This window comes from Pristiophorus japonicus, chromosome 1 (assembly GCF_044704955.1).
Source record: "Pristiophorus japonicus isolate sPriJap1 chromosome 1, sPriJap1.hap1, whole genome shotgun sequence".
Classification (NCBI taxonomy): domain Eukaryota; kingdom Metazoa; phylum Chordata; class Chondrichthyes; family Pristiophoridae; genus Pristiophorus; species Pristiophorus japonicus.
The window spans coordinates 459,473,867-459,498,106 of record NC_091977.1 but is presented as its reverse complement, the minus strand read 5'-3'; the positions used below and the strand labels follow the sequence as shown (position 1 = coordinate 459,498,106).

General features: G+C 42.0%; 2 protein-coding genes across 4 annotated transcripts in view; one reads left to right on the top strand and one right to left on the bottom strand.

Moving 5' to 3' along the window:
- The window catches only part of nbn (nibrin), a 103,022-nt gene extending 84,343 nt beyond the window's left edge, over positions 1 to 18,679 (bottom strand). For 2 of the 3 annotated variants that reach the window (XM_070893775.1, XM_070893786.1), the window contains exons 1-5: positions 18,558 to 18,679; positions 14,748 to 14,890; positions 12,777 to 12,925; positions 10,539 to 10,698; positions 9,117 to 9,220 (exon numbers count right to left, since the gene is read on the bottom strand). In XM_070893775.1, the coding sequence (XP_070749876.1) occupies positions 9,117 to 9,220; positions 10,539 to 10,698; positions 12,777 to 12,925; positions 14,748 to 14,890; positions 18,558 to 18,627 (626 nt within the window). In that variant the 5' untranslated portion in view covers positions 18,628 to 18,679. The remainder of the gene's footprint in view (positions 1 to 9,116; positions 9,221 to 10,538; positions 10,699 to 12,776; positions 12,926 to 14,747; positions 14,891 to 18,557) is intronic. The other variant, XM_070893794.1, reaches the window with a different exon arrangement.
- The window catches only part of decr1 (2,4-dienoyl CoA reductase 1, mitochondrial), a 61,902-nt gene continuing 56,299 nt past the window's right edge, over positions 18,638 to 24,240 (top strand). Inside the window, exons 1-2 of the mRNA XM_070886641.1 lie at positions 18,638 to 18,847; positions 23,410 to 23,612. Of these exons, the coding sequence (XP_070742742.1) occupies positions 18,764 to 18,847; positions 23,410 to 23,612 (287 nt within the window). The 5' untranslated portion in view covers positions 18,638 to 18,763. The remainder of the gene's footprint in view (positions 18,848 to 23,409; positions 23,613 to 24,240) is intronic.

Genomic DNA, 24,240 nt, shown 5'->3' with positions numbered 1-24,240 from the left:
ATAAAATTTTAATGTGATTCATGACTCAGGCCCCATCCACAACTAATTCAATGGCAGTTGTTAAATTACATAAAATCACAGCTCCCAATATTATGCAATGAATTACATGATAATGTATCAGTATTTTGGTTGTTTGTTTGAAGCCCAGCACTAAATTTCTTCTCCATTTATTTGCTTTGACAGTATCGTCTTATGGCAAGAATTAGGTACTGCAACAGTACAAAATAGAATGGAACTTTGCTTTTCATCAGAGAATCTTGGCAAAGATTCTGAAAAATTAAATATGGAATTAATTTATGATCTTCAAGATTATTTGTTCTACAGAAAGGAATGAGGGGAGGGGGAAACAAGGTGGTGAGAGGAGGGGCAGAGGAGGGGGGACAGATAAGAGTGAATGAAGCAGAAAAGAGGGAAGGGGAAGGAGACACGGCAAGGGAGGTTTTTGTCTCAGAAGGGTTCCAGCGCGGAAATATTTTCCTCAGCAGTAGGTGGCGGAGGGAAGGAGTCCAATTTTTCAGTTTCAAATTGTTTCTCACTGCAAAGTAAAATGATCAAAGAACATGCTTGCTTTTCACTTCTTGGTGGTCAAGCGATTTGCTGTGATTTACGGATAGTGCTTATTCGTTATTGTTCTCATCAAGCTTCTTTCTAATGCATGTTTAGATTACAACTATATCTGGAGGTGATGTTCCAGTTGTCTTAATGCAAACCTTGTTTAACAGTAGCCTGCCGTGGGTTCCATTTATCTCTTTCTCATTTATTTTTCCATTACATTTTTGGTAAGTCACCTTGATTATTTTTAAAGTGGTTTTCACTTTTTAACCTGCACTTTTTTTCTTTGGGGAGGATTTTGAAGGGTGTGGTTAACTATTTTTGGTTTACTCTCTCTTACCCTGGCTGTTCCTCCTGGTATGGCTCTCAAATCTGTTCCTTCAAGTCCAAGGAAAGCAGACGGACAACTGATTTAGACATTTACCGCCAGATCTGGCCGTACCACGTAAAGCACTATCAGGTCCTGCTCGTCTGCCAAAACTACAAGATCATTCTGGAATGTTATGAAACCCCCAGCTTTGTTTCTTTACTGCTAACCGTCGTCTTAAACCCTTCTCTCCTGTCTCCTCCACTCTCACCTCCAACAAGTGCGAGGAGTTCATGGACTTCTGTCTCTCAGATTGAGACCATCCGATCAGCTGCCTCTGTCACTTCCCTTCCTTCCCCTAGCCCACCAGACCAAATTTCCTCCAAGGGCTTCCTCCCCCTGCCCTAACCATGAACTCGCATCTTTCTCCAGTTCCTCTTCTTAAGGAAAGATAACTTTGATGGTTTGAGACATGAATTGGCTAGAATAGACTGGCAAAAGATAATTAAAGGGTTGACGGTGATAGGCAATGGCAAACATTTAAAGATCACATGGATGAACAACAATTGTTCCCTGTCTAGAGTAAAATAAAACGGGGAAGGTGGCTCAACCGTGGTAAACAAAGGAAATTAGGGATAGTGTTAAATCCAAGGAAGAGGCATATTAATTGGCCAGAAAAAGCAGCAAACCTGAGGACTGGGAGAAATTTATAATTCAGCAGAAGAGGACAAAGGGTTTAATTAGGAGGGGGAAAATAGAGTATGAGGGGTAGCTTGCTGGGAACATAAAAACTGACTGCAAAAACTTCTATAGATATGTGAAGAGGAAAAGATTAGTGAAGATAAACATAGGTCCCTTGCAGTCAGAATCAGGTGAATTTATAAATGGGGAACAAATAAATGGCAGACCAATTGAACAAATACTTTGGTACTATCTACACTAAGGAAGACACAAATAACCTTCCGGAAATACTAGGGGACCGAGGGTCGAGCGAGAAGGAGGAACTGAAGGAAATTCTTATTAGCCAGGAAATTGTGTTAGGGAAATTGATGGGATTGAAGGCCGATAAATCCACAGGGCCTGATAGTCTGCATCGCAGAGTACTTAAGGAAGTGGCCCTAGAAATGGTGGATGCATTGGTGATCATTTTCCAACAGTCTGTCGACTCTGGATCAGCTCCTATGGACTGGAGGATAGCTAATGTAACACCACTTTTTAAAAAAGGAGGGAGAGAAAATGGGAAATTACAGACCGACATCAGTAGTGGGGAAAATGTTGGAATTAATTATTAAAGATGAAATAGCAGCACATTTGGAAAGCAGCGACAGGATCAGTCCAAGTCAGCATGGATTTATGAAAGGGAAATCTTCTAGAATTTTTTTGAGGATGTAACTAGTAGCGTGGACAAGGGAGAACCAGTAGATGTGGTGTATTTGGGGACTTTCAAAAGGCTTTTGACAAGGTCCCACAAAAGAGATTGGTGTGCAAAATTAAAGCACATGGTATTGGGGGTAATGTATTGATGTGGATAGAGAACTGGTTGGCAGACAAGAAACAGAGAGTCGGGATAAACGGGTCCTTTTCAGAATGGCAGGCAGTGACTAGTGGGGTACCGCAGGGCTCAGTGCTGGGACCCCAGCTATTTACAATATACATCAATGATTTGGATGAAGGAATTGAGTGTAATATCTCCAATTTTGCAGATGACACTAAGCTGGGTGGCGGTGTTAGCTGTGAGGAGGATGCTAAGAGGCTGCAAGGTGACTTGGACAGGTTAGGTGAGTGGGCAAATGCATGGCAGATGCAGTATAATGTGAATAAATGTGAGGTTATCCACTTTGGTGGCAATAATATGAAGGCAGATTATCTGAATGGCGGCAGATTAGGAAAAGGGGAGGTGCAACAAGACCTGGGTGTCATGGTACATCAGTCATTGAAGGTTGGCATGCAGTTGCAGCAAGTGGTGATGAAGGCAAATGGCATGTTGGCCTTCATAGCTCGGGGATTTGAGTATTGGCGCAGGGAGGTCTTGCTGCAGCTGTCTAGGGCATTGGTGAGGCCTCACATGGAATATTGTGTTCAGTTTTGGTCTCCTAATCTGAGGAAGGACGTTCTTGCTATTGAGGGAGTGCAGCAAAGGTTCACTAGATTGATACCCGGGATGGCAGGACTGACATGAGGAGAGACTGGATCGACTGGGCCTGTATTCACTGGAGTTTAGATGAATGAGAGGGGATCGCATAGAAATATATAAAATTCTGACGGGACTGGACAGGTTAGTTGCAGGAAGAATGTTCCCGATGCTGGGGGAGTCAAGAACCAGGGGTCACAGTCTAAGGATAAGGGGTAAGCCATTTAGGACCGAGATGAGGAGAAACTTCTTCACTCAGAGAGTTGTTAACCTGTGGAATTATCTTCCGCAGAGAGCTGTTGATGCTAGTTCGTTAGATATATTCAAGAGGGAGTTGGATATGGCCCTTACGGCTAAAGGGATCCAGGGGTATGGAGAGAAGGAAGGAAAGGGGTACTGAGGTGAATGATCAGCCATGATCTTATTGAATGGTGGTGCAGGCTCAAAGGGCCGAATGGCTTACTCCTGCACCTATTTTCTATGTTTCTATGATCTCCCCTCATGCCCTCTTCGAGCCCATCTGGTCCATGAGACTCAAATCCTGCTCCCTCAACCCTATTCCCACTAAACTGATCACCCAACTTGCTTTTATGGCTCCCATGTTAACTGATGTCATCAACGGTTCTCTCTCTCCCCTCAGGTACTGCCCTCCCCCCTCCAAATCTTCAGTCATCACCCCTTTCCTCAAAAAAACAACCCTTGGCCCCTCCATCCTTACAAACTATCACCCCATCTTCAACCTCCCTTCCCTTTGCAAAGTCTTTGAAGATATTGTCATCTCCTATATCCGTTCCAATCTTTCCCAGAACTCCACGTTTGAATGCCTCAAATCAGGTTTCCGCTCCTGCCACAATACCGAAACAGCTCTTATCAAAGTCACAAATGACATTCTATGTGACTATGACAAAAGGTAAACTATCCTTCCTCATCCTGTCTGCAGCCTTTGACACGGTTGACAACTTCATCCTCCTCCTCTCCACCGTCATCTAGTTGATTGGGACCAGCACCCCCTTGGGTGCTTATCTATTCTTATCTATCTAATCGTAGCCAGAGAATCATCAGCAACGGCTTTGATTCCAGCTCCCGCATCGTTACCGCTGGTGTCCCACAAGGATCTATCCTTGGCTCCCTCCTATTTTTCATCTACATGCTGCCCCTCGCTGACATCATCCGAAAACAAAGCGTTAAGTTTCCACATGTATGCTGACGACACCCAGCTCGACCTCACCATCACTTCTCTCAATCCCTCCACTGTCTCTAAATTGTCAAGACTGCTTGTCCGACATTCAGTTCTGGATGAGCAGAAATATCCTCTAACTATATACTGGGGAAGACCGAAGCCATTGTCTTCAGTCCTTGCCATAATCTCCGTTCCCTAGCCACCGACTCCATCCCTCTTCCTAGCATCTGTCTGAGGTTGAACCAAACAGTGTGCAACCTTGGTGTCGTATTTGATGCTGAATTGAGCTTCCGACTACATATCCGCGTCATAACTAAGACGGGCTATTTCCACCTACGTATCTGCCCCTGCCTAAGCTTATCTGCGACTAAACATCCATGCCTTTGATATCTCTCGACTTGACTGTTTCAACATACTTCTGGCTGGCTTCCCACGTTCTATCCTATGTAAACTTGTCATCCAAAACTCCCTGCTGGCCATATCCTAACTCAAACCAAGTCCCGTTCACCCATCACCCCTGTGCTCGCCGACCTACATTGGCTCCCGATTAAGCAACGCCTCGATTTTGAAATTCTCATCCTTGTTTTCAAATCCCTCCATTGCCTCACCCCTTCCTATATCTGCAATCTCCTCCCACCACAACCATCTCAGATATTTGCGCTCCTCTAATTCTAGACTTTTAAGCATCCCTGATTTTAATCACTGAACCATTGGTGGTTGTGCCTTCAGCTGCGAAGGCCCTAAATTCTGGAATTTTGTTTTTATTTGTTCTGGGATGTGGGCGTTGCTGGCAAGGTCAGCATTTATTGCCCATCCCTAATTGCCCTCGAGAAGGTGGTGGCGAGCCGTCTTCCTGAACCGCTGCCGTCGTTGTGGTGAAGGTGCATCCACAGTGTTGTTAGGGAGGGAGTTTCAGGATTTTGACCCAATGATGAAGGAACGGCGATATATTTCCAAGTCAGCTTGGTGTGTAACTTGGAGGAGAGTTTGTAGGTGATGGTGTTCCCATGTGCCTGCTGCCCTTGGCCTTCTAGGTGGTAGAGGTCTCAGGTTTGGGAGGTCTGCCGAAGAAGCCATGGCGAGTTGCTGCAGTGCATCTTGTAGATGGTATGCAATGCAGCCACGATGCGCAGTGGTGCAGGAAGTGAATGTTGAAGGTGGTAGATGGGGTGCCAATCAAGTGGACTTCTTTGTCCTGGATGGTGTCGAGCTTCTTGGCTTCTTGAGTGTGGTTGGAGCTGCACTCATCCAGGCAAATGGAGAGTATTCCATTACAATCCTGACTTGTGCCTTGCAGATGGTGGAAAGGCTTTGGGGAGTCAGGAGGTGAGTCACTCACTGCAGAATACCCAGCCTCTGATGCGCTCTTATTGCCACAGTATTTATGTGGCTTGTCCAGTTAAATTTCTGGGTGACTCCCAGGGTGTTGATGGGGGATTTGGCGATGGTAATGCCATTGAATATCAAGGGGAGATAGTTAGACTCTCTCTTGTTGGAGATGGCACTTGTGTGGCGCGAATGATATTTGCCAGTTATCAGCCCAAGCCTGAATGTCGCCCAGGTTTTGCTGCATGCGGCATGGATTGCTTCTTTTCTGAAGAGTTGCGAATGGAACTGAACACTCTGCAATTATCAGCAAACATCCCCACTTCTGACTTTATGGAGGGAGGGAAGGTCATTGATGAAGCAGCTGAAGATGGTTGGGTCTATGACACTGCCTCTAGGAACTCCTGCAGCAATGTCCTGGGGCTGGAATAATTGACCTCCAATAACCACAACCATCTTCCTTTGTGCTAGGTATGACTCCAGCCAGTGGAGAGTTTTCCCTGATTCCCATTAACTTTAGTTTTGCTGGGGCTCCTTGATGCTACACTCGGTCAAATGCTGCCTTGATGTCAAGGGCAGTCACTCTCAAGACACCTCTGGAATTCAGCTCTTTTGTCTATGTTTCAACCAAAGCTGTAGTGAGGTCTGGAGCAGAGTGGTCCTGGCGAAACCCAAACTGAACATTCGTGAGTAGGTTATTGGGGAGTAAGTGACGCTTGATTGCACCGCCGACAATACCTTTCATCACTTTGCTGATGATTCAGAGTAGACTGATGGGCAGTAATTGGCCGGATTAGATTTGTCCTGCTTTTTGTGGACAGCACATACCTGGGCAGTTTTCCACATTGTCGGGTAGATGCCAGTGTTGTAGCTGTACTGGAAAAGCTTGGTTAGAGGTGCGGCAAGTTCTGGAGCTCAAGTCTTCAGCACGACAGCGGGGATGTTGTCAGGACCCTTAGCCTTTGCCGTATCCAATATATTCAGCTGCTTCTTGATATCACGTGGAGTGAATCGAATTGGCTGAAGACTGGCTTCTGTGATGGTGGAGACCTCAGGAGGCCGATATGGATCATCCACTTGGCACTTCTGGCTGAAAATCATGCAAACGCTTTGCGTGCTGGGCTCCGCTATCATTGAGGATGGGGATATTCATGGAGCCTCCTCCTCCTGCTAGTTGTTTAATTGTCCACCACCATTCACAACTGGATGTGGCAGGACTGCAGAGCTTTAATCTGATTGTGGGATCACTTAACTCTGTTTATAGCATGCTGCTTCTGCTGTTTAGCATGCACGTAGTCCTGTGTTACAGCTTTCCCAGGTTGGTATCTAATTTTGTTTAAGGTACACCTGGTGCTGTTCCTAGCTTGCTCTTCTGCACTCTTCATTGAACCAGGGTTGGTCACCTGGCTTGATGGTAATGGTAGAGTGAGGGATATGCCAGGCCATGAGGTTACAGATTGTGGTGGACTACAATTCTGCTGCTGCTGATGGCCCACAGTGCCTGCTAGATCTGTTCTGAATCTATCCCATTTAGCACGGTGGTAATGCCACACATGATGGAGGGTGCCTTCAGTGCAAAGACGGGACTTCGTCTGCACAAGGACTGTGCGGCGATCACTGCTACTAATGCTGTTATGGACAGATGCAACTGAGACAGGTAGATCGATGAGGACGAAGTCAAGTAGGTTTTTCCCAATGTTGGTTCTCTCACCACCTGCTGCCGACCCAGTCTGGCAGCTATGTCCTTCAGGACTCGGCTAGCTCAGTCAGGAGTGGTGCTACCAAGCCACTCCTGGTGATGGACATTGAAGTCCTCCACCCAGAGTACAGTGCTTCTTCCAAATGGTGTTCAACATGGAGGAGTACTGATTCATCAGCTGAGGAAGGGCGGTAGGTGGTAATCTCAAGGAGGTTATGGTTTCCTTGCCCATGCTTGACCTGAAGCCATGAGATTTCATGGGGTCCAGAATCAATGTTGAGGACTCCGAGGGCCACTCCCTCTTGACTGTATACCACTGAGCTGCCACCTCGGGTGGGTCGGTCCTGCCAGTGGGACAGGACATCCCCAAGGATGGTGGAGGAGTCGTCTGGGACATTGGCAGAAAAGTATGATTCTGTATGACTATGTCAGGCTGTTGCTTGACTAGTCTGTGGAACAGCTCTCCTAATTTTGCCATGTCCCCAGATGTTAGTGAGGAGGACTTTGCAGCATCGACTGGGCTGGGTGTACCGTTGTAGTGTTCCCTCCCTAAATCTCTCTACTTCTCTTTCCTCTTTTAAGACGCTCCTTAAAACCTACCTCTTTAATCAAGCTTGTCCCAATATCCCCTTCTGCAGCTCGGTGTCAAATTTTGTTTTGCAACACTCCTGTGAAGTGCATTGGGACGTTCTACTACATTAAAGGCACTATATAAATACAAGTTGTTGTTGTAGGTGTCCGTCACACAATATTGTCATGAAATAATTGCCTAGATTTTACTCTCAGCAGTGAAGTAACAACACTCGCCATTCACCTCGCCAACAGTTGCCACAGACTTTTCATGGGCTTGACAGCGAAAATTTCCTCTAATCTGGTGTCTGTTCCAGCGGTGTGCCCTATACAGGGGATCTGTGGCAGCTGTGAACAGGTCAAGCAACAGTGAGACTCCTCAACCAATCAGATTGCAGTATCCTCACTGAGTCCAAACCAGGAAATACAAATTCAATTTAAATGATGTACAGAAAGTGAAATAAAGATTGGAAAATACCGTTGGGATTGAAGTAGAGAGATAAAAGAGACAAACAGAAAAAGTTACTTTAAAAAAAAATTTAAATCTCAAATGCCAATTTTCTTGAGCGAATAAAACTCCACACTTGTAAAATTAATTTTTTAGGGCCAGAGAGGTTGCTCAGCAGTAATTATCACTCATCACATCATTTAAAAACTCACTTAATCCTGAAACCACCAGCCCTCACTGTTCCAGTCGTGGGCAAGTAAAACTAGTTCGTGCCGTTGCGTTCATTTCCATGCCAAGTCGATCGGCCAAGAGTGCAACAGCGCATCCTGTGGAGGAGCTGGGTATCTATGACAGCAAACTCTGGATTGATGTGTTTAACTGCGCATGTGCGTACTCCAGAAGTTGCTGTCAGATTTCCTCCATTATAACAGTGAGCACTGATTGTCTCACCATTATTCTCATCACAAATTCTGGACTATAATGCTCACATCACCCTCCACAGGTGCAATATCTTTGGAATGTTACAATAGGTTGTAAAATATTTCCTAAAATCAGGAATTAAAAAATACAATGGGCAAGTGTGTTTATTGTTTGCTTGATTAGTTTTCCTTTTCAGGTTATAATTTGACATTTTAATTAACAAATTGCTAATTGCAGTAGCATTGCATCAATAAGTAATCAAGGGCTAATACTCTATTCCATGGTGAACATCTTTTGTTCTGTTTCACAATTGTTAATCATTATTTAAAATTGATAACATGTTTCTCAATTGCTAACCATTATTTAAAATAGCACGTTTTCATTTGCATATTATATAAAAGTGTATTTTGTGACGACTGACAAAAATCTTTGTACAATGGGATTAACATTTATATTTTAAGGAAACTGACAAGTTCCTGTTACCTTTCTGGACTCGGAAGATGTCGTCTACTCCGGATCGCCTCAATAAGATTGACAAAGAATTCTGGTTTTACTATGGGTCGACAACAGATCATTGCACTTATAGTCTTATAGGAGAGAAAAGATATGGAGATATTATTACAATTGGCACATATCAGCTAACCCAATACATAGTCAGTCATATAATCTACAGTTTGCTTCCTTAGTGAAAATAGGCACAACCCACAGTTTGTCAAAGAAATTAAATTGAGAGTTAACTGCTTTTTTCCAAAATCTATTTGATATGTGTATTGCTAAGTCTTGAGTCAATGCATTTTTTTCATAATTCAAGCAACATATTTGAAAACATTTGCATGTGCTTAACTCACATCTTGTATTCATAAAACAATCAACAGAAGAAATAGGCAATGCATCAGTTAACAGTAACTTGCATTTATATCGCGCCTTTAATGCAATAAAACATCCCAAAGCGATTCAAACAAAATTTGACACTGAACCACATTAGGACAAGTGAGCAAAAGCTTGGCCAAGAGGACTGAAGGAGCATCTTAAAAGGAGAGAGATGTAGAAAGGATTAGAGAAGGAATTCCAGAACTTAGGGCCTAGGCAGCTGAAGGCATGGTCACTAATGGTGAAGTAAAGATAATTGGGGATGCGCAAAGAGACCATAATTGGAGGACCCCAGGGATCTTGGAGGGTGTTTGGGTGGAGGCTACAGAGATAGGCAGGGGTGAGACCATGGAGGGATTTGAAATCAAAGATGAGAATTTTAAAATTGAGGCATTGCCAGACCGAAAGGGACCCAAGGTTGGTCTGTGAGCAATCAAACACCAAAAACAGGTCAATAAGCTTACAAAGAAAAACTAATCTGCACATCTGAAAATCATCAATCCAGAAAGAACAGTCGTTTCTTTCCATCATAACATACCAGCATTTTGAAGAATCCATACATATATTGATCCGAGTTGCAATTAGATTTTTAAAAATAAATTTCCTGGAAACCTTTCATTTATGTTCTTAAAAAAGCCAAAATGAAAATCAGCAGGAAAAAATATATGTTTTAAATATCTGAATTGTTTTCCCATTACAGTTAGAATTATTTTCAGTGATGTATTGAACAGAAGGCAAAACAAAATGCTGTAGACCATACTGGACATTTCCTTACAGTTAAAGGTGGCACATAGAACCAACTTTTGGGACTCTCAAAAGACCGTTTGGGTTAGTAGAAACTGATTAGCAGTAATTTCAAAATCTGGGAATTGCATTTTTTTATGTTTAAAACTGAAAATGAAGATGCATTTGTGGTTAAGAAAATGTGCTGAGTCATTTGCAGCTGGCATGGTTTCAAATCATGGTAGACAAAGTCTTCCACAAAACTTGGCAAAGTGAAACAATATTTTGCTTTATTCCATTCAGCTGACTGACCTTCACAGTGACCTTTACTGATGACATGACAAGGTGAGTGTTATCCTTGGTCCAATTGCTGCAAACATGACCGCCAAGCTGTTGAACTGACTGGTTCAGTGCAATTTTTCCTGGCCCATCCAAACAGGAAGAACATACAATCAGGGGTTCATATTCTATTCTGAAGGGGGAAAAATATATTTATTGCATTGCAAAAGTATAAAATTGGACATTTTAATACACAGGGAAATCAATTTGGTAGCACCTGACACATCCACAATACTTCTACCTCACAGAAAGGTAATGAAGCTATTACATCATCACAATCATTTATTTAAAGAAATACTCCAAATATCAAAATCAGTCAATGTGTGGTATAAAGAAAATACACAACAGGCTATGTGATTTCCTAGCAAATAAATCACAGGTGAATCAGGCCCACAAAACTCAGTCATGCATAATGTGGTTTAATTAGTATTCGCTCCCTCCAGATAATTGTGTCGGACTGAAAAGTAAATACTCAGTTTCAGCATAATTGAGAACATCATTCAACGTTTTCTAGATCAAGAAGGTTGCTTTAATCAATACTGATGAAACTCATTCTTCTAAGGTTAAACTGGATCTTTTCTATAATGAAAAACATGTTACATTTTCCACTGAATCCTGTAGCTGAAAGAAAACAAGAAGTTTTATCTTTTTTTCTTAGAAGGGGGCATCATTCCAAATGAAAAGGATGTGGATTTAGCACAAAAACAGATTACCATTAATCGGCTTGTAGACAAATTCTGTCATCACTTGGAAGCTTCTAGATAATGGTAGAGTTTACTATAGGGATTAAGAGCCAGCAAAAAAATTTGTAGGGTTTCATTAACTATTGAAAAAGAAGCTAATTTGCACTCAGCAAGGTCCCACAAACAGAAACGGAGACAAATGACCAAATAATATATTTTGGTAGTGCTGATTGAAGATGAACATTGGCCAGGACACAGAGAATTCCTTGATCTGCTTCAATAAAGTGCCATGGAATAGTTACATTCTCCTGAACAAGCAGATAGAGTCTCATCTAAGAGGGAGGGGAAAATAATATAATACAAAGCTCTGGTCAGCAGGATTGATTTTTCTTTTAAATACCTCTGGATTCATTAGAACTGTTGTGTAGTCCAAAATATGGCACTCTCAATGAAACAATGGGCACCAACTTCAAATGCTAATCATAAAAACATAGAAAATAGATGCAGGAGTAGGCTATTCGGCCCTTCGAGCTTGCACCAGCATTCAATATGATCATAGCTGATCATGCAACTTTAGTACCCCATTCCTGCTTTCTCTCCATACCCCTTGATCCCTTTAGCCGTAAGGGCCACATCAAACTGCTTTTTGAATATATCCAACGAACTGGCCTCAACAACTTTATGTGGTAGAGAATTCCACACGTTCACAATTCTCTGAGTGAAGAAGTTTCTCCTCATCTCGGTCCTAAACGGCTTGCTTACCCCTTATCCTTAGGCTGTGACTCCTGGTTCTGGACTTCCCCAACATCATGAACATTCTTCCTGCATCTAACCTGTCCAATCCCGTCAGAATTTTATATGTTTTATGAGATCCCCTCTCATTCTTCTAAATTCCAGTGAATATAAGCCTAGTTGATCCAGTCTTTCTTCACATGTCAGTCCTGCCATCCCGGGAATCAGTCTGGTGAACCTTCGCTGCACTCCCTCAATAGCAAGAATGTCCTTCCTCAGAATAGGAGACCAAAACTGTACACAATATTCAAGGTGTGGCCTCACCAAGGTCCTGTACAACTGCAGTAAGACCTCCCTGCTCCTATACTCAAACCAGCTCGCTTTGAAGGCCAACATGCCATTTGCCTTTTTCACCATTTGCTGTACCTGCATGCCAACTTTCAACAGCTGATGTACCATGACACCCAGGTCTCATTGCACCTCCTCTTTTCCTAACCTGTCACCATTCAAATAATATTCTGCCTTCCTGTTTTTGCCATCAAAGTGGATAACCTCACATTTATCTACATTATACTGCATCTGCCATGCATTTGCCCACTCACCTAACCTGTCCAAGTCACCCTGCAGCCTCTTAGCATCCTCCTCACAGCTCACGCTGCCACCCAGCTTAGTGTCATCTGCAAACTTGGAGATATTACATTCAATTCCTTTGTCTAAATCATTAATGTATATTGTAAATAGCTGGGAAAATGATAATTTTCAGTCAAACTTTGAGAAAAAGGCAGAAAATGATTACTTAAATTTGCTTTGGAAAAGTCCAAATGTGACCAGTTCTCCTGACTTCAGGGTCCTTGGGCTGTCATTCTGTAAGCGCTCCTCATTTACAAAGGTTCCATATTTTGAAGTATCTTTTAATGTCAGTACAGAAGTTCTGGTAACTTGGGTCTTTAAAGAAACAGGAAATAAATTTAGAATGCTAAACATTCATCAAGATCTTCTGTTGTTAAGAACAAAGTCAGCCAATTAAGCTAGTTGCTATGGTTGTCGTGTACTATCATAAAATTATTATTGGATGTTGTGATTCTGTTTTGTTGAAAGTAGCATTGCTATAAGGATAAGACTAAAATCTGTTCATTTAAAAAAAATGTAAACTACAAATGCAAGTGACATGCATACATTACAATCTGATGGATTTATGTTATAAAGACTTTTACGTAATAAAAGGTATACATTACTGAATTTTCTGTAATCTCTGTGTTATAAAAAGTGTTATCGCACAATTACTAGTGTCTTAATTTCCTTTGTTACCATGTTGAACTGTTGGCTAGAAGCAGAGAACTTTGTATTGAGTTTCTCCCAATATGACTAGATCAGCCATGATCGTATTAAATGGTGGAGCAGTCACAAGGGGCCGTATGGCCTACTCCTGCTCCTATTTCTTATATTATGTTCTATGAAGTTCAGCATTCATGACCTCACAAATGCAAAATATTGGCCGAAATCTGCTGCTCCTATTCGTGATCTTACATAAGTGGAGCTGTATCTAAAGGTTTTTATTTCCAAACATCCTCTAGCCAGCAGATCCCAAGTATAAAACATTAACAGGAGCAAGTGAAACAAATCAGTAACAGCATAGTCTAATTTTATAACTTTTAATATCTTGGGGCAATTTAGTATGATATACCTCCCTCTGACATTTTTACAACCCCAGAAAAGAATCAAAAACAAAAAAAAGTGTTATATTCATCCTACTGTACAGCTGGATCATTTAGTAGCTGGATTTAAAAAATCAACTGTTTGTACCAGGGACTGATTCAGTGACATCAACATGTATTTGGCCATACAGTAAACCAACAAGCTCTGATTATTCACTATGTTTGGCTAATAGTAATCAGTTGTTCAATTATCGTCAGTTGGCACCGTCATCTCAATCATAATAACATCGTCACTGCACTGTTATATTAGGCCTCTTTCTACAATGAATCGGATTCTGAAATAATTTTGTAAAGTCACAAATTCCAATCAAAAGAATGAATTTAAAACAGTAGAATAGATAAAGACAGATGAAATGAGATATAATTTCCTGAAAATGTTAATGTTCTTTTTTTTTTAATTCAATTTTGCCCATCCATGCTCCATTTCTGCCTCCATTCATTCAGCCCTCCTTCAACAGACAGTGTAAGCCACAGATTTATGCTACATCTGTTACTTGGGAGTGAATATCAGAAGGCATAGTCTCCAAGGATAACCCAGATATTTCTACTGATTTTTCACAAGTGGCAAAGAGAAAATGTCCTTTGCCCACACGAGTTTTCTAAAAGTGCTTTTCAAGTCTCACATTCCAATCTGAATCCATAGTGGAGTTCATCATTCCAATACAATAGTGGAAGGTCAAATTTCCGGATTCATAAAGATGCCCACTGTAGCTACAAAGGCATTTTAAAAATTAAAGCTAGTGCTTTTATTTATCTAGTTTTGTTAAGGGTGGAAATGAAAAACAGCATTTTTTTTAAAGTTACTTCCTACACAATGCAGCAAATATAATCTTTATATTACATAACTGTATGTAACTATACACGTGTCAAGTGAATGATAATTTTTTTTTTAATTCAACAACATTAACAATTAGTGACCAAAGTGGTAGCTATAATGAAACACAACAAACTGTAATGATAGAAAGACCTGCAAGTACCACCTTAAGATTGTAACATGAGGTAAGTAGTACCACTGAATTCTATAAAAGTAAAATTGAAAAGTGATTTCTCACCAGATTTCCAGCAGGGTGACTAACTGAAAGTGCAGCATGTGAACGACTAATGGACTGATCATCACGTAGAAGGATTGCACAGTTCTTTCGTCCAACAATGTAATCTACACCAACCAACAAATGGTAGGGCTCTTCTGCAACATCTAGAAAATATTAATAGGTAATAAAAAACAAAGGGTGAAGTAGAATCTAAGTTTATAGAGGACATCAATTTATTCAAGTGCTTTAAGTAGAAGGACAGCCTTAACAATAATCCTGACCAATATTGACTATAGCTGTGAATACTCAGAAATAAACAAGGAATTTCCTTCAACAATAATAGTCTCTGGCAACACCATAATCTGGCCTACTCTAATTCTCGACTACAGACTGACTCTTAATGACTTCAGGGCACCCAGGAAAGGGAATTTAAAGATTGCTTTGTCAATGCTGCCTACATGCCAAAGATTAAATTAAAAAGCTGCTGGATTTCCAGTGGTAGTTTATGGTCAGAAATTTAATCCCTCACATTTAAAAAAAAATGGTTGTGAACAAAAAAAACATTGCATTATAAAAATTCTTTACCCTGAACATTTAATTATAATTCGATTGAATTTATTAAGATATAGTTGGATTTGCACAGAGATCATGGAGAAAATCATTGGATTGGTGACTTTTTCTACTTTCAGTCCCATTAACCATTTTAATCCAATTCCTTTGGAACATCTACCGCCAGTAGTGACTCATATTCTCCTTGGGTACTCCTGTAGTCCAACTTTAACTTCCTCTGTAGTCACAGAAGACAAATATTTATTAAGCAAGTGCACCTTTTCTTTGTTGCCAAGTGGTCCCAAGTGCTATGACTACATTTATGCACTTATAAAAGCCCCAACTTTTTTCCTTTACGATATAAAAATGTTTGCATTTCTCAGTTTTCTTCTGTATTAACTCCACTATATTTATCATGTGGTTTTAAAAATAGAGCACATTATCAGTTTCAGACACGAGGACAAAAAATAGGCTGACACTAAATTACTGAGGGAGTACTGCATTGTCATCGATGCCATCCATCATAGAAGACATTAAACTGAGGCACTGTCTGTCTGTAAGATCCCAACGTACTGTACTATGTAAAAGAGCAGACAGCTCTCGGTTTCCTGGCCAACATTTCTCTCTCAATCAAAATCACTAAAAACAGATCAGCTTGCCAGTCATCTCATTTGCTGTTTATAGAATCTAGCTTTGTGCAAATTGGCTGCTATATTTATTTGCATAATAACTGAGCTTTAAAAAGTAAATCATTGGATGTGCTATTTCTCAAGTCTATTCATCTATGGAACCTCAGTCTTTGATGTGCCTCCCTTACTCCTAGTTGGAATGTATTTAACCTGTACCTCAAGTAACTCAGATTTAAATATTTCTCTCTGCTGATCTGCCATTTATTTCCCCACTTAACCTGGGCTAGGTCTGCTGTAATTCCACTGAAGTTAGCTAACTTCTCCAACAGTTTTATCGATAACTCCTCTTTCACTGTATCTTTTGTCAGGTGTGGCTCAGTGGGGAGCACACTCGCCCGAGTCAGATGGTTGTGGGTTCAAGTCCCACTCCAGGGACTTGAGCACAAAAATCTAGGCTGATACTCCAGTGCAGTGTTGGAGGTGCCATCTTTCGGATGAGACATTAAACCGAGGCCCTCGTCTGCTCTCTCAGGTGGCACTATTTCAAAGAGCAGGGGAGTTATCCCTGATGACTTGACCAATATTTATCTCTCAATTAACATCACTAAAACAAATTATTGGGTCATTGATTAGATTGGATCTATCTGGACAGATTATCACATTGCTGTTTCTGGGAGCTTGCTGTGTGCAAATTAGCTGCAGTGTTTCCCACATTACAACAGTGACTACACGCCAAAAGTACTTAATTGGCTGTAAAGTGCTTTGAGATGTCCGGTGGTCGTGAAATGTAAGTCATCTTTTTCAATGTGAAGCTAGTTTATGGTCATTAATTCTTAATTTTTCTCTCACCTTCAGGTTGCTTAATTGTCCTGCTTCATTACCCAGAAACAGTTCCAGCATTCCATCCTTCCTTGCTGGACGTTCATTTATTGTTACAACTCTACTACTGCCGCAAACCCCTCAATTACCTACAAATTTCATGATCAATTTCTTTCCAATTATTCAGGGCCCTAAAACTTTTCTTTATTGCTCTCATTAAGGTGAAGGATGTCAGTGCTGGAGAATGGACAACTTTTTGAGGCACCAACTATCAACATCACGCACACCCATGACCTTTACAACAGAAGTCAACCATTCTCCCCATTGCATCTCTGTTGGTCTTTGCTTAAGTAATCCAAAATTAATCCCACAATTCAGCTCACACGCCATAGCTTTGCATTTTTGTTTCCAATTTTTCCTGTAAAAGTGACAATGGTCTCTGCCTTAATCATGCCCAGTAACAAAGCATTCAATGCTCTGTTCATAATTAACAAGGCCATTCTTCCTGCTTTTCACTTTCTCTTGAAAATTTTATAGCAAGCATATTTAGTTTCCAGTACTGCCCACACTGAACCCATGTTTCCATCAAGGATATAAAATCATATTCCTACATTCTAACTACTGCCCCTAGTCCCCTGACTTTATTTCTATTGCTTTGTGCATTCATATATAAGTACAGCAACCCTGCACTATTCATAAGATCTTCTTAACATCGCTCCTATCTACTTCAAGACACAACAGTTCTGGAGTATACTATTTGACCCTTTTGCTCTTTCCCTGTCCTTATTCACAACTCTTCAGCTAGCTCAATTAATAATTTTAAATCCAAGAGAGATTTTTGCTAGCCATGGGTATTAAGGGATGTGGAGCTAAGGCGGATGGATGGCGTTAGGATACAGATCAGCCCATGATCTCATTGAATGGTGGAACAGGCTCGAGGGGCTGAATGGCCTAATCCTGTTCCTGTGCCCTTATCCCATATCCTGTCGGGTACGTCGCTCCATTCCACTCTATAGGTTGCAGCCCATTAGGGCCAGTGGCTCAGTTGATAGCATCCTTGGTACTGAGTCAGAAGGGTCAAATCCCACTCCAGAGACTTCAGCACTAAAATCTAGGCTAGCATTCCAGTGCAATACTGAGGGAATGCTGCACTGTCGGAGGTGCCGTCTTTCGGATGAGATGTTAAACCAAGGCCCCGTGTGCTCTCTCAGGTGGATGTAAACAATCCCATGGCACTACTTCAAAGAGCAGGGGAGTTATCCCTGGTGGTCTGGCCAATATTTATCCTTCAATCACTAAAAATAGATTATTTGGTCATTATCACGTTGCTGTTTGTGGGAGTTTGCTGTGCGCAAATTGGCTGCCGCGTTGCCTACATTACAACAGTGACTACTTTGAAAAGTACGTCATTGGCTGTAAAGCACTTTTGGAGGTCTAGTGGTCGTGAAAGACGCTATAGAAATGCAAGTCTTTCTTTCAGAAATAGTTTGTCCTTCTTGTTCAGATAGTCAAAACTGGTCCCCATCCTCCTTCCTTGCTTGCTTGCTTCCACACATCCAGCTGACTTCCCGCATGGCTGAGGTGCACGTGTCGGTCAAATGGTCGGCAATCCGCTCCCCGCCCCGCTGATATTGGCCACGGCCCAGCCGGGATCAGGAATACATTACAATAGTGACTACTTTGAAAAGTGACTACTTTGTTTCCCCGGCTCTCCGGCCATTTGGTGCTGCAGACAGCGCGCGCGGCAACTCTCGGTCAGCTCGTGCACCGAAACCGACTGGGGCAAATAACACGGAGAACAATCGGAGACCATCATCAGCAGCCCGCGCGGTACCTGCACCCGGGGCGAACGGCTTCAGCACCCACATCGCCAACACACTCCGTCCGACCGAGGGCACCAGCATCACGCGTCATCGCTACGTGACCGCCATGGCACTGCGGAAGAGCCGCGCGCGCCCGGGGGGCGGGGCTGTTGGAAAGCGACTGTTCAGCGGGATTGTCAATAAAGTTCAGGGAATTTGAATCGAGTTTGGAGAAGAAATGGCGGCTTGTTTAGGTCGGCAGTTGTCGGGATTGTGGCGCAGATTTACTGCGACACCGGCTCCGTTTAGCATAAGCGAGCGGGTGAGGTGCAAAGAGAAAGATGTCTTAATACGTTAGTGGGATTCCAATGTGTCATTTGGGAACTTTGTTTCGGGAAGGGGCGGTCTCAAGTTTATAGAAATAGTTCATTTCACACCCAGCCCGATAAAGGGAAAATACAATAAAAACACAAAATGCTGGAAGTACTCAAGTCAAACAGCATTTGTGGAGAGAGAGAAACACAGTTAACGTTTCAGGTCGATGACCTTTCATCAGAACTGGAAATTCTTAGACGTGTAACTGGTTTTAAGCAAGTACAGAGGCAGGGAAAGTCTGCATTTGTAAAGTGCCTTTCACAACCTCAGTACATCCCAAAGCATTTTGCAGATAATTCATTATTTTGAATAGTAGTCACTTGTAATGTAGGAAATGCAGCAGCCAGTGTGCACAGCTGGGGCCCACAAATAATGACCAGATCATCTGTTTTATTGAGGGATAAATGCTGTCGAGGACATTGGGAAGAACTCCCTGGCACTTTTTAGTGTGGTGCCATGGCATTGTTTACATGCACCCAAGAAAGCAAACTTGGTTTAATATGTTATCCAAATGCTGGTACATCTGACGATACAGCATTGCTCTTCTGATGAACGATCACTAATCTGAAATGCTAATTCCTCCTCAGATGCTGCCTAATCTGCTGAGTATTTCCAGCATTTTCTGTTTTTAATACAGCACTCCCTCAGTATTGCAGTAGAGTGTCAGTCAACTTTCTTTATGACAGTGATAAAGTTGGCAAACAGGCAGCATTAGAGAAACTGGAGTCTTTTGATGTTTCAGGTCAAAAGAAGGCTTCACCTTACATCTAACCCTTTCCCTGTCTTTAGCCTCCCAAATCCACCTGGACCCTTTGCTCTGATCTATTCTCTTGATCCTTGTATTGAGAACTGCTGGTGTGACATAGGGCCATGTCAGTTTCTCCACTTACCTGCCTCACTCTAATCTAGCTCCCTTTGAAAAGCTGGACGTGAAAGATCCCATGGCACTATTTCAAAAGAGCAAGGGAGTTATCCATGGTGTCCTGGGCAATAATTATCCCTCAATCAAAACACTAAAAAGTAACATTATATGTTCATTATCATATTGCTGTTTGTGGGAGCATGCTATGCGCAAATTGGCTATCTCGTTTCTGACATTACAGCTGCGACTACACTTCAAAAGTACTTCCTTCATTGGCTGTAAAGTGCTTTGGGATGTCCTGAGGTTGTGAAAGGTGCTATATTTTTTTAAATTTCCAGCTTTTTCTTTTTTTGTTCAGATTTATAACATCTGCACTATTTTTCTTTTTTGTTTATATCAATATTGTTTTCTTTTCCCAGAGTATGACTGGATTTAGGGTGAATAGGGATAAGGACAGGTGATGAAAGTTTATTGTTGCACAACTGTCAACTTTAAGGAAATGTTAGGAATAATATAATCAGGAACATTGATACCCAGTGTAAGCTCATGATATTTTATAAGAATGACTGACATCAAAAATAACTGATGTTTGACTGGTTTGGAATTGTCACTGGTGAAATCATAGTGTTGTTCCATTCAGCTGCCAAAGATCTCAATGATTGAAGAACAGGGAGGTGCCTATCCTTGGGGCTCATGACTTGGAAGAGCATGAGGCATAATAGAACAACCTCTGATAAATCAGTCAACAACAGTCTAATGGCCTGTGTGTGTACCTCAAGGACCAAGATCTCCTTTCACCTTCACCATGTTTTTGGCATATACACCACCATGTTGCCCATCCTGAGGAATGGTTGTGGAATCAAAGTATATAATAGCATCACAAAATTTGTGTGCATGTAAACTTTTGAAAAAATAATTTTAGAAAAGAACATCTAATCAAAAAGTTGATATTTGCAATGGGGTATAATTTCTGCTGCGGATCCTGATCTGCCATAACTTCAGTGGAAACTCCAGGGAAATGCTGTGAATGGCAATTTATGCCATTCCTCTGAGGTGTCTGATCTTCCACGAAAGTTACTTTCAGGAGATCAGGAGAATCCCTGTGGAAATTACTGGCTAATGTGTATTGGAGTTAAGATTTGCGTTCCTGGAATAATGACCTTTTAAACGTTTAGTTCTCACTGTTGCTGTGTTCCGAACTGGTAAAGTCCACACTGCATCAGGTATGAAAACTGGGGTGAACTCCAGGCATTAGTTTTTTGTTTAAGTTTCTATGAATACAGCTAATTGCATTTCTTAGTGCAGCCATGAAGTAAATTATAACCTTTTAAAATTTTATTTTAAGGTACTGTTGATTTCAAGTATGAAGAAAGACTGGATCGACTAGGCTTATATTCATTGGAATTTAGAAGAATGAGAGGGGATCTCATAGAAACATATAAAATTCTGACGGGATTGGACAGGTTAGATGCAGAAAGAATGTTCCTGATGTTGGGGAAGTCCAGAACTAGGGGTCACAGTCTGAGGATAAGGGGTAAGCAAGCCATTTAGGACCGAGATGAGGAGAAACTTCTTCACTCAGAGAATTGTGAACGTGTGGAATTCTCTACCACAGAAAGTTGTTGAGGCCAGTTCGTTGGATATATTCAAAAAGGAGTTTGATGTGGCCCTTAAGGCTAAAGGGATCAAGGGGTATGGAGAGAAAGCAGGAATGAAGTTGCATGATCAGCCATGATCATATTGAATGGTGGTGCAGGCTCAAAGGGCCGAATGGCCTACTCAGGCACCTATTTTCTATGTCCATGTGTTCAGGGAATGTTCAGCTAATACTCTGAACAGATAAGGTGCATCTGTTGAGTAATTTGTGAATTTATTGAAAAACAGACTTGCATTTATCTCTTTTAAGATGTCTTTTCACATTTCAGTGCTCCAATACAATGAAAAGTGCAATGACTTTTATTATGTGAGCAAATATAGCACCCGTTTTTCACACAAGGTCCCACAAACACCAAAGAGGCAAATAACGAGTTAATCTTTCATGGTGTAGGCTGGTGGTAAACTGGTAGCCCTGGTGAACTTTTAGCTCTTCAAATAGCAGCTTTATGGGCTCAATTTTCCCCAATATACTTGAAGAGTTATGCCCGTTTTTAGGGGGCCCAACTACACCAAAAAAAATGCAACTTTTCCCATTTGAATTGCTGATTTGGCGCCTGACCTTTAGCTTTGGGGGTGGAACCTAAGTTCTGCGCCAAAAAGATCGGGTTGCCAGGGTAACGAGGGACACACTGAGGGCTGAGGTTGGAAGGTGAAACATACAACACATTCTGGCCAGCTCACAGCAACCTGCACAAGCACCTTGCACATTGCCCAAGCTTACCAGCATGAAATTATTAAAGAGTTTATACCAAAAGTCTATCCCTCCCCTCTGGGTGCCGCTCCTAACCCTGGCCGAAAGGCCTCTCTCGGGTGCCGCTGCTAACCCTGGCCGAAAGGCCTCTCTCGGGTGCCGCTGCTAACCCTGGCCGAAAGGCCTCCCTCCCCTGCTGGTGCCGCTGCTAACCCTGGCCGAAAGGCCTCCCTCCCCTGCCGGTGCCAGGTGCCGCTCCTAGCCTTGACCGAAAGCCTCCCTCCCCTGCTGGTGCCGGGTGCCGCTCATAACCTTGACCGAAAGGCCTCCCTCCCCTGCTGGTGCCGGGTGCCACAGCTAACCTTGACTGAAAGGCCTCCCTCCCCTGCCAGTGCCAGGTGCCACTGCTAACCCTGGCCGAAAGGCCCCTCTCTTTTCTCCCACCTACTACCCCCCCTCCTCTCTCCTCTCTCTCCCTCTCTGCTGCTCCTGTCCCGGCTGTGGAACTAGATCTTCTGCGCTGATTCTCTTACCTGCACTGATTTTGTTAACTGCCCAGAAAGTTATTCCAGAGCGGTCACATATGCTGTCCTAAGAAAAATTGGAGTAAATCAGAGCTAGCCAAACTTGCTTAAATGGCCAGAATTGGCGCGGGTGGCTGGTTACACCCCCAATGAGGTAAAGAAAATTGTAGCCTAAAAAATCCTACCTAAGTGAATTATGCTAGCGCAGAAACTTTGGGGAAACTTGGAAATTTTAATTTACTCCAGAAAAAAATGGTGCACGCCAAAAAAAACGGCGCAGATAATTCGGGAAAATTGAGCCCTATGTCCTGGAGTGGAGCTTGCACCTACAATCATTGGACTTCAATGTAAGAGTGCTGTCAAGCGAGCAATTTTAAACTTGGAAAAGTGATTTGCAAGGTATTATGGAAAGATTATTTGATGTAACCGAGAAGGGAATAAGGGGTTATGGGAAGCAGGCAGGGAAGTGGACCTGAGTCCATGATCGTATTAAATGGCGGAGCAGGCTCAAGGGACCGTATGGCCTACTCCTGCTCCTTTTCTTATGTTCTTATGTAAAGTTTTTTAACTTTAGCAAAACATTTAGAAATGTTTTTGTTATGTGTATTGAGAGTAACCAGACTTATTGTTGAAATTTATGCTGGTTACATCAATTATTAAGCAAAACAAAGATTATACTGATGAAATGCCTTAATAAATTACATTTTTATTGGAAATATAAAATGATGTTGTCTTAAGTTAGATGTTGATTGTTAATATTGTATTTTTCTCTCCAGTTTTTCAGCCAAGGAACAAAGGTGCTGTACCAAAGTAATGGCCCTGCTCAAGTAGTGATGCTCCCTCAAATGCAACCACTGATGTTGCCTTCTGGAACATTTAAGGGTAAAGTAGCTTTTATCACTGGCGGAGGTACTGGACTTGGGAAAGGAATGACAACTGCTCTGTCCTCTCTGGGTGCTGAATGTGTTATTGCGAGTAGGTAAGTAGATGAGGTGTACTCAGCCAAAGTTTTTCTTTAATTTTGTTTAATTGTGCATTGTAGTCACAGCTGCCTTTTTCCAGAAATTCACTTCAAGGTTTGAGGCGATTATTGCATTAAAGCGAACCAAACTAAATTGAATCAATGGAAAGGTCATTTAGTTTTGCTTTAACTGAACAAAAGTACTGATGTCAATATGTACCTTTGGACTTGGAGCTGATGCTGTTTTGCTAGTATTGTTCAGTGATGTGGCTAGGAAGGTCTCCTTTGTTGCTCCCTGTGGCAGAATGTTATGGCAGTTTCTAGCTACAAACACTGGTGTTTTACAGCAATGGCAACTTGCATTTATATAGCTTCTTTAATGTAAAAAAATACCCCAAGGTGCTTCAGAAAAGTGTAATAGAAATGATTTCCAAGTCAAAGAAGGAGCAGATAGAAGAGGTGACCAATAGTTTAATCGAAAGAGTTGAGTTTTAAGGATAGTCTTAATGGAGGGGAGAGAGCTCTCAAGAGTGGAACCTAGGCAGCTGACTCCACCGTTGCCAATGGTGGGTGAAAAAAGCCAGTCGGAGGAATGGACATTTCAGGAGGAGGTTTGTAGAGCTGGAGGAATTCACAGAGGTAGGGA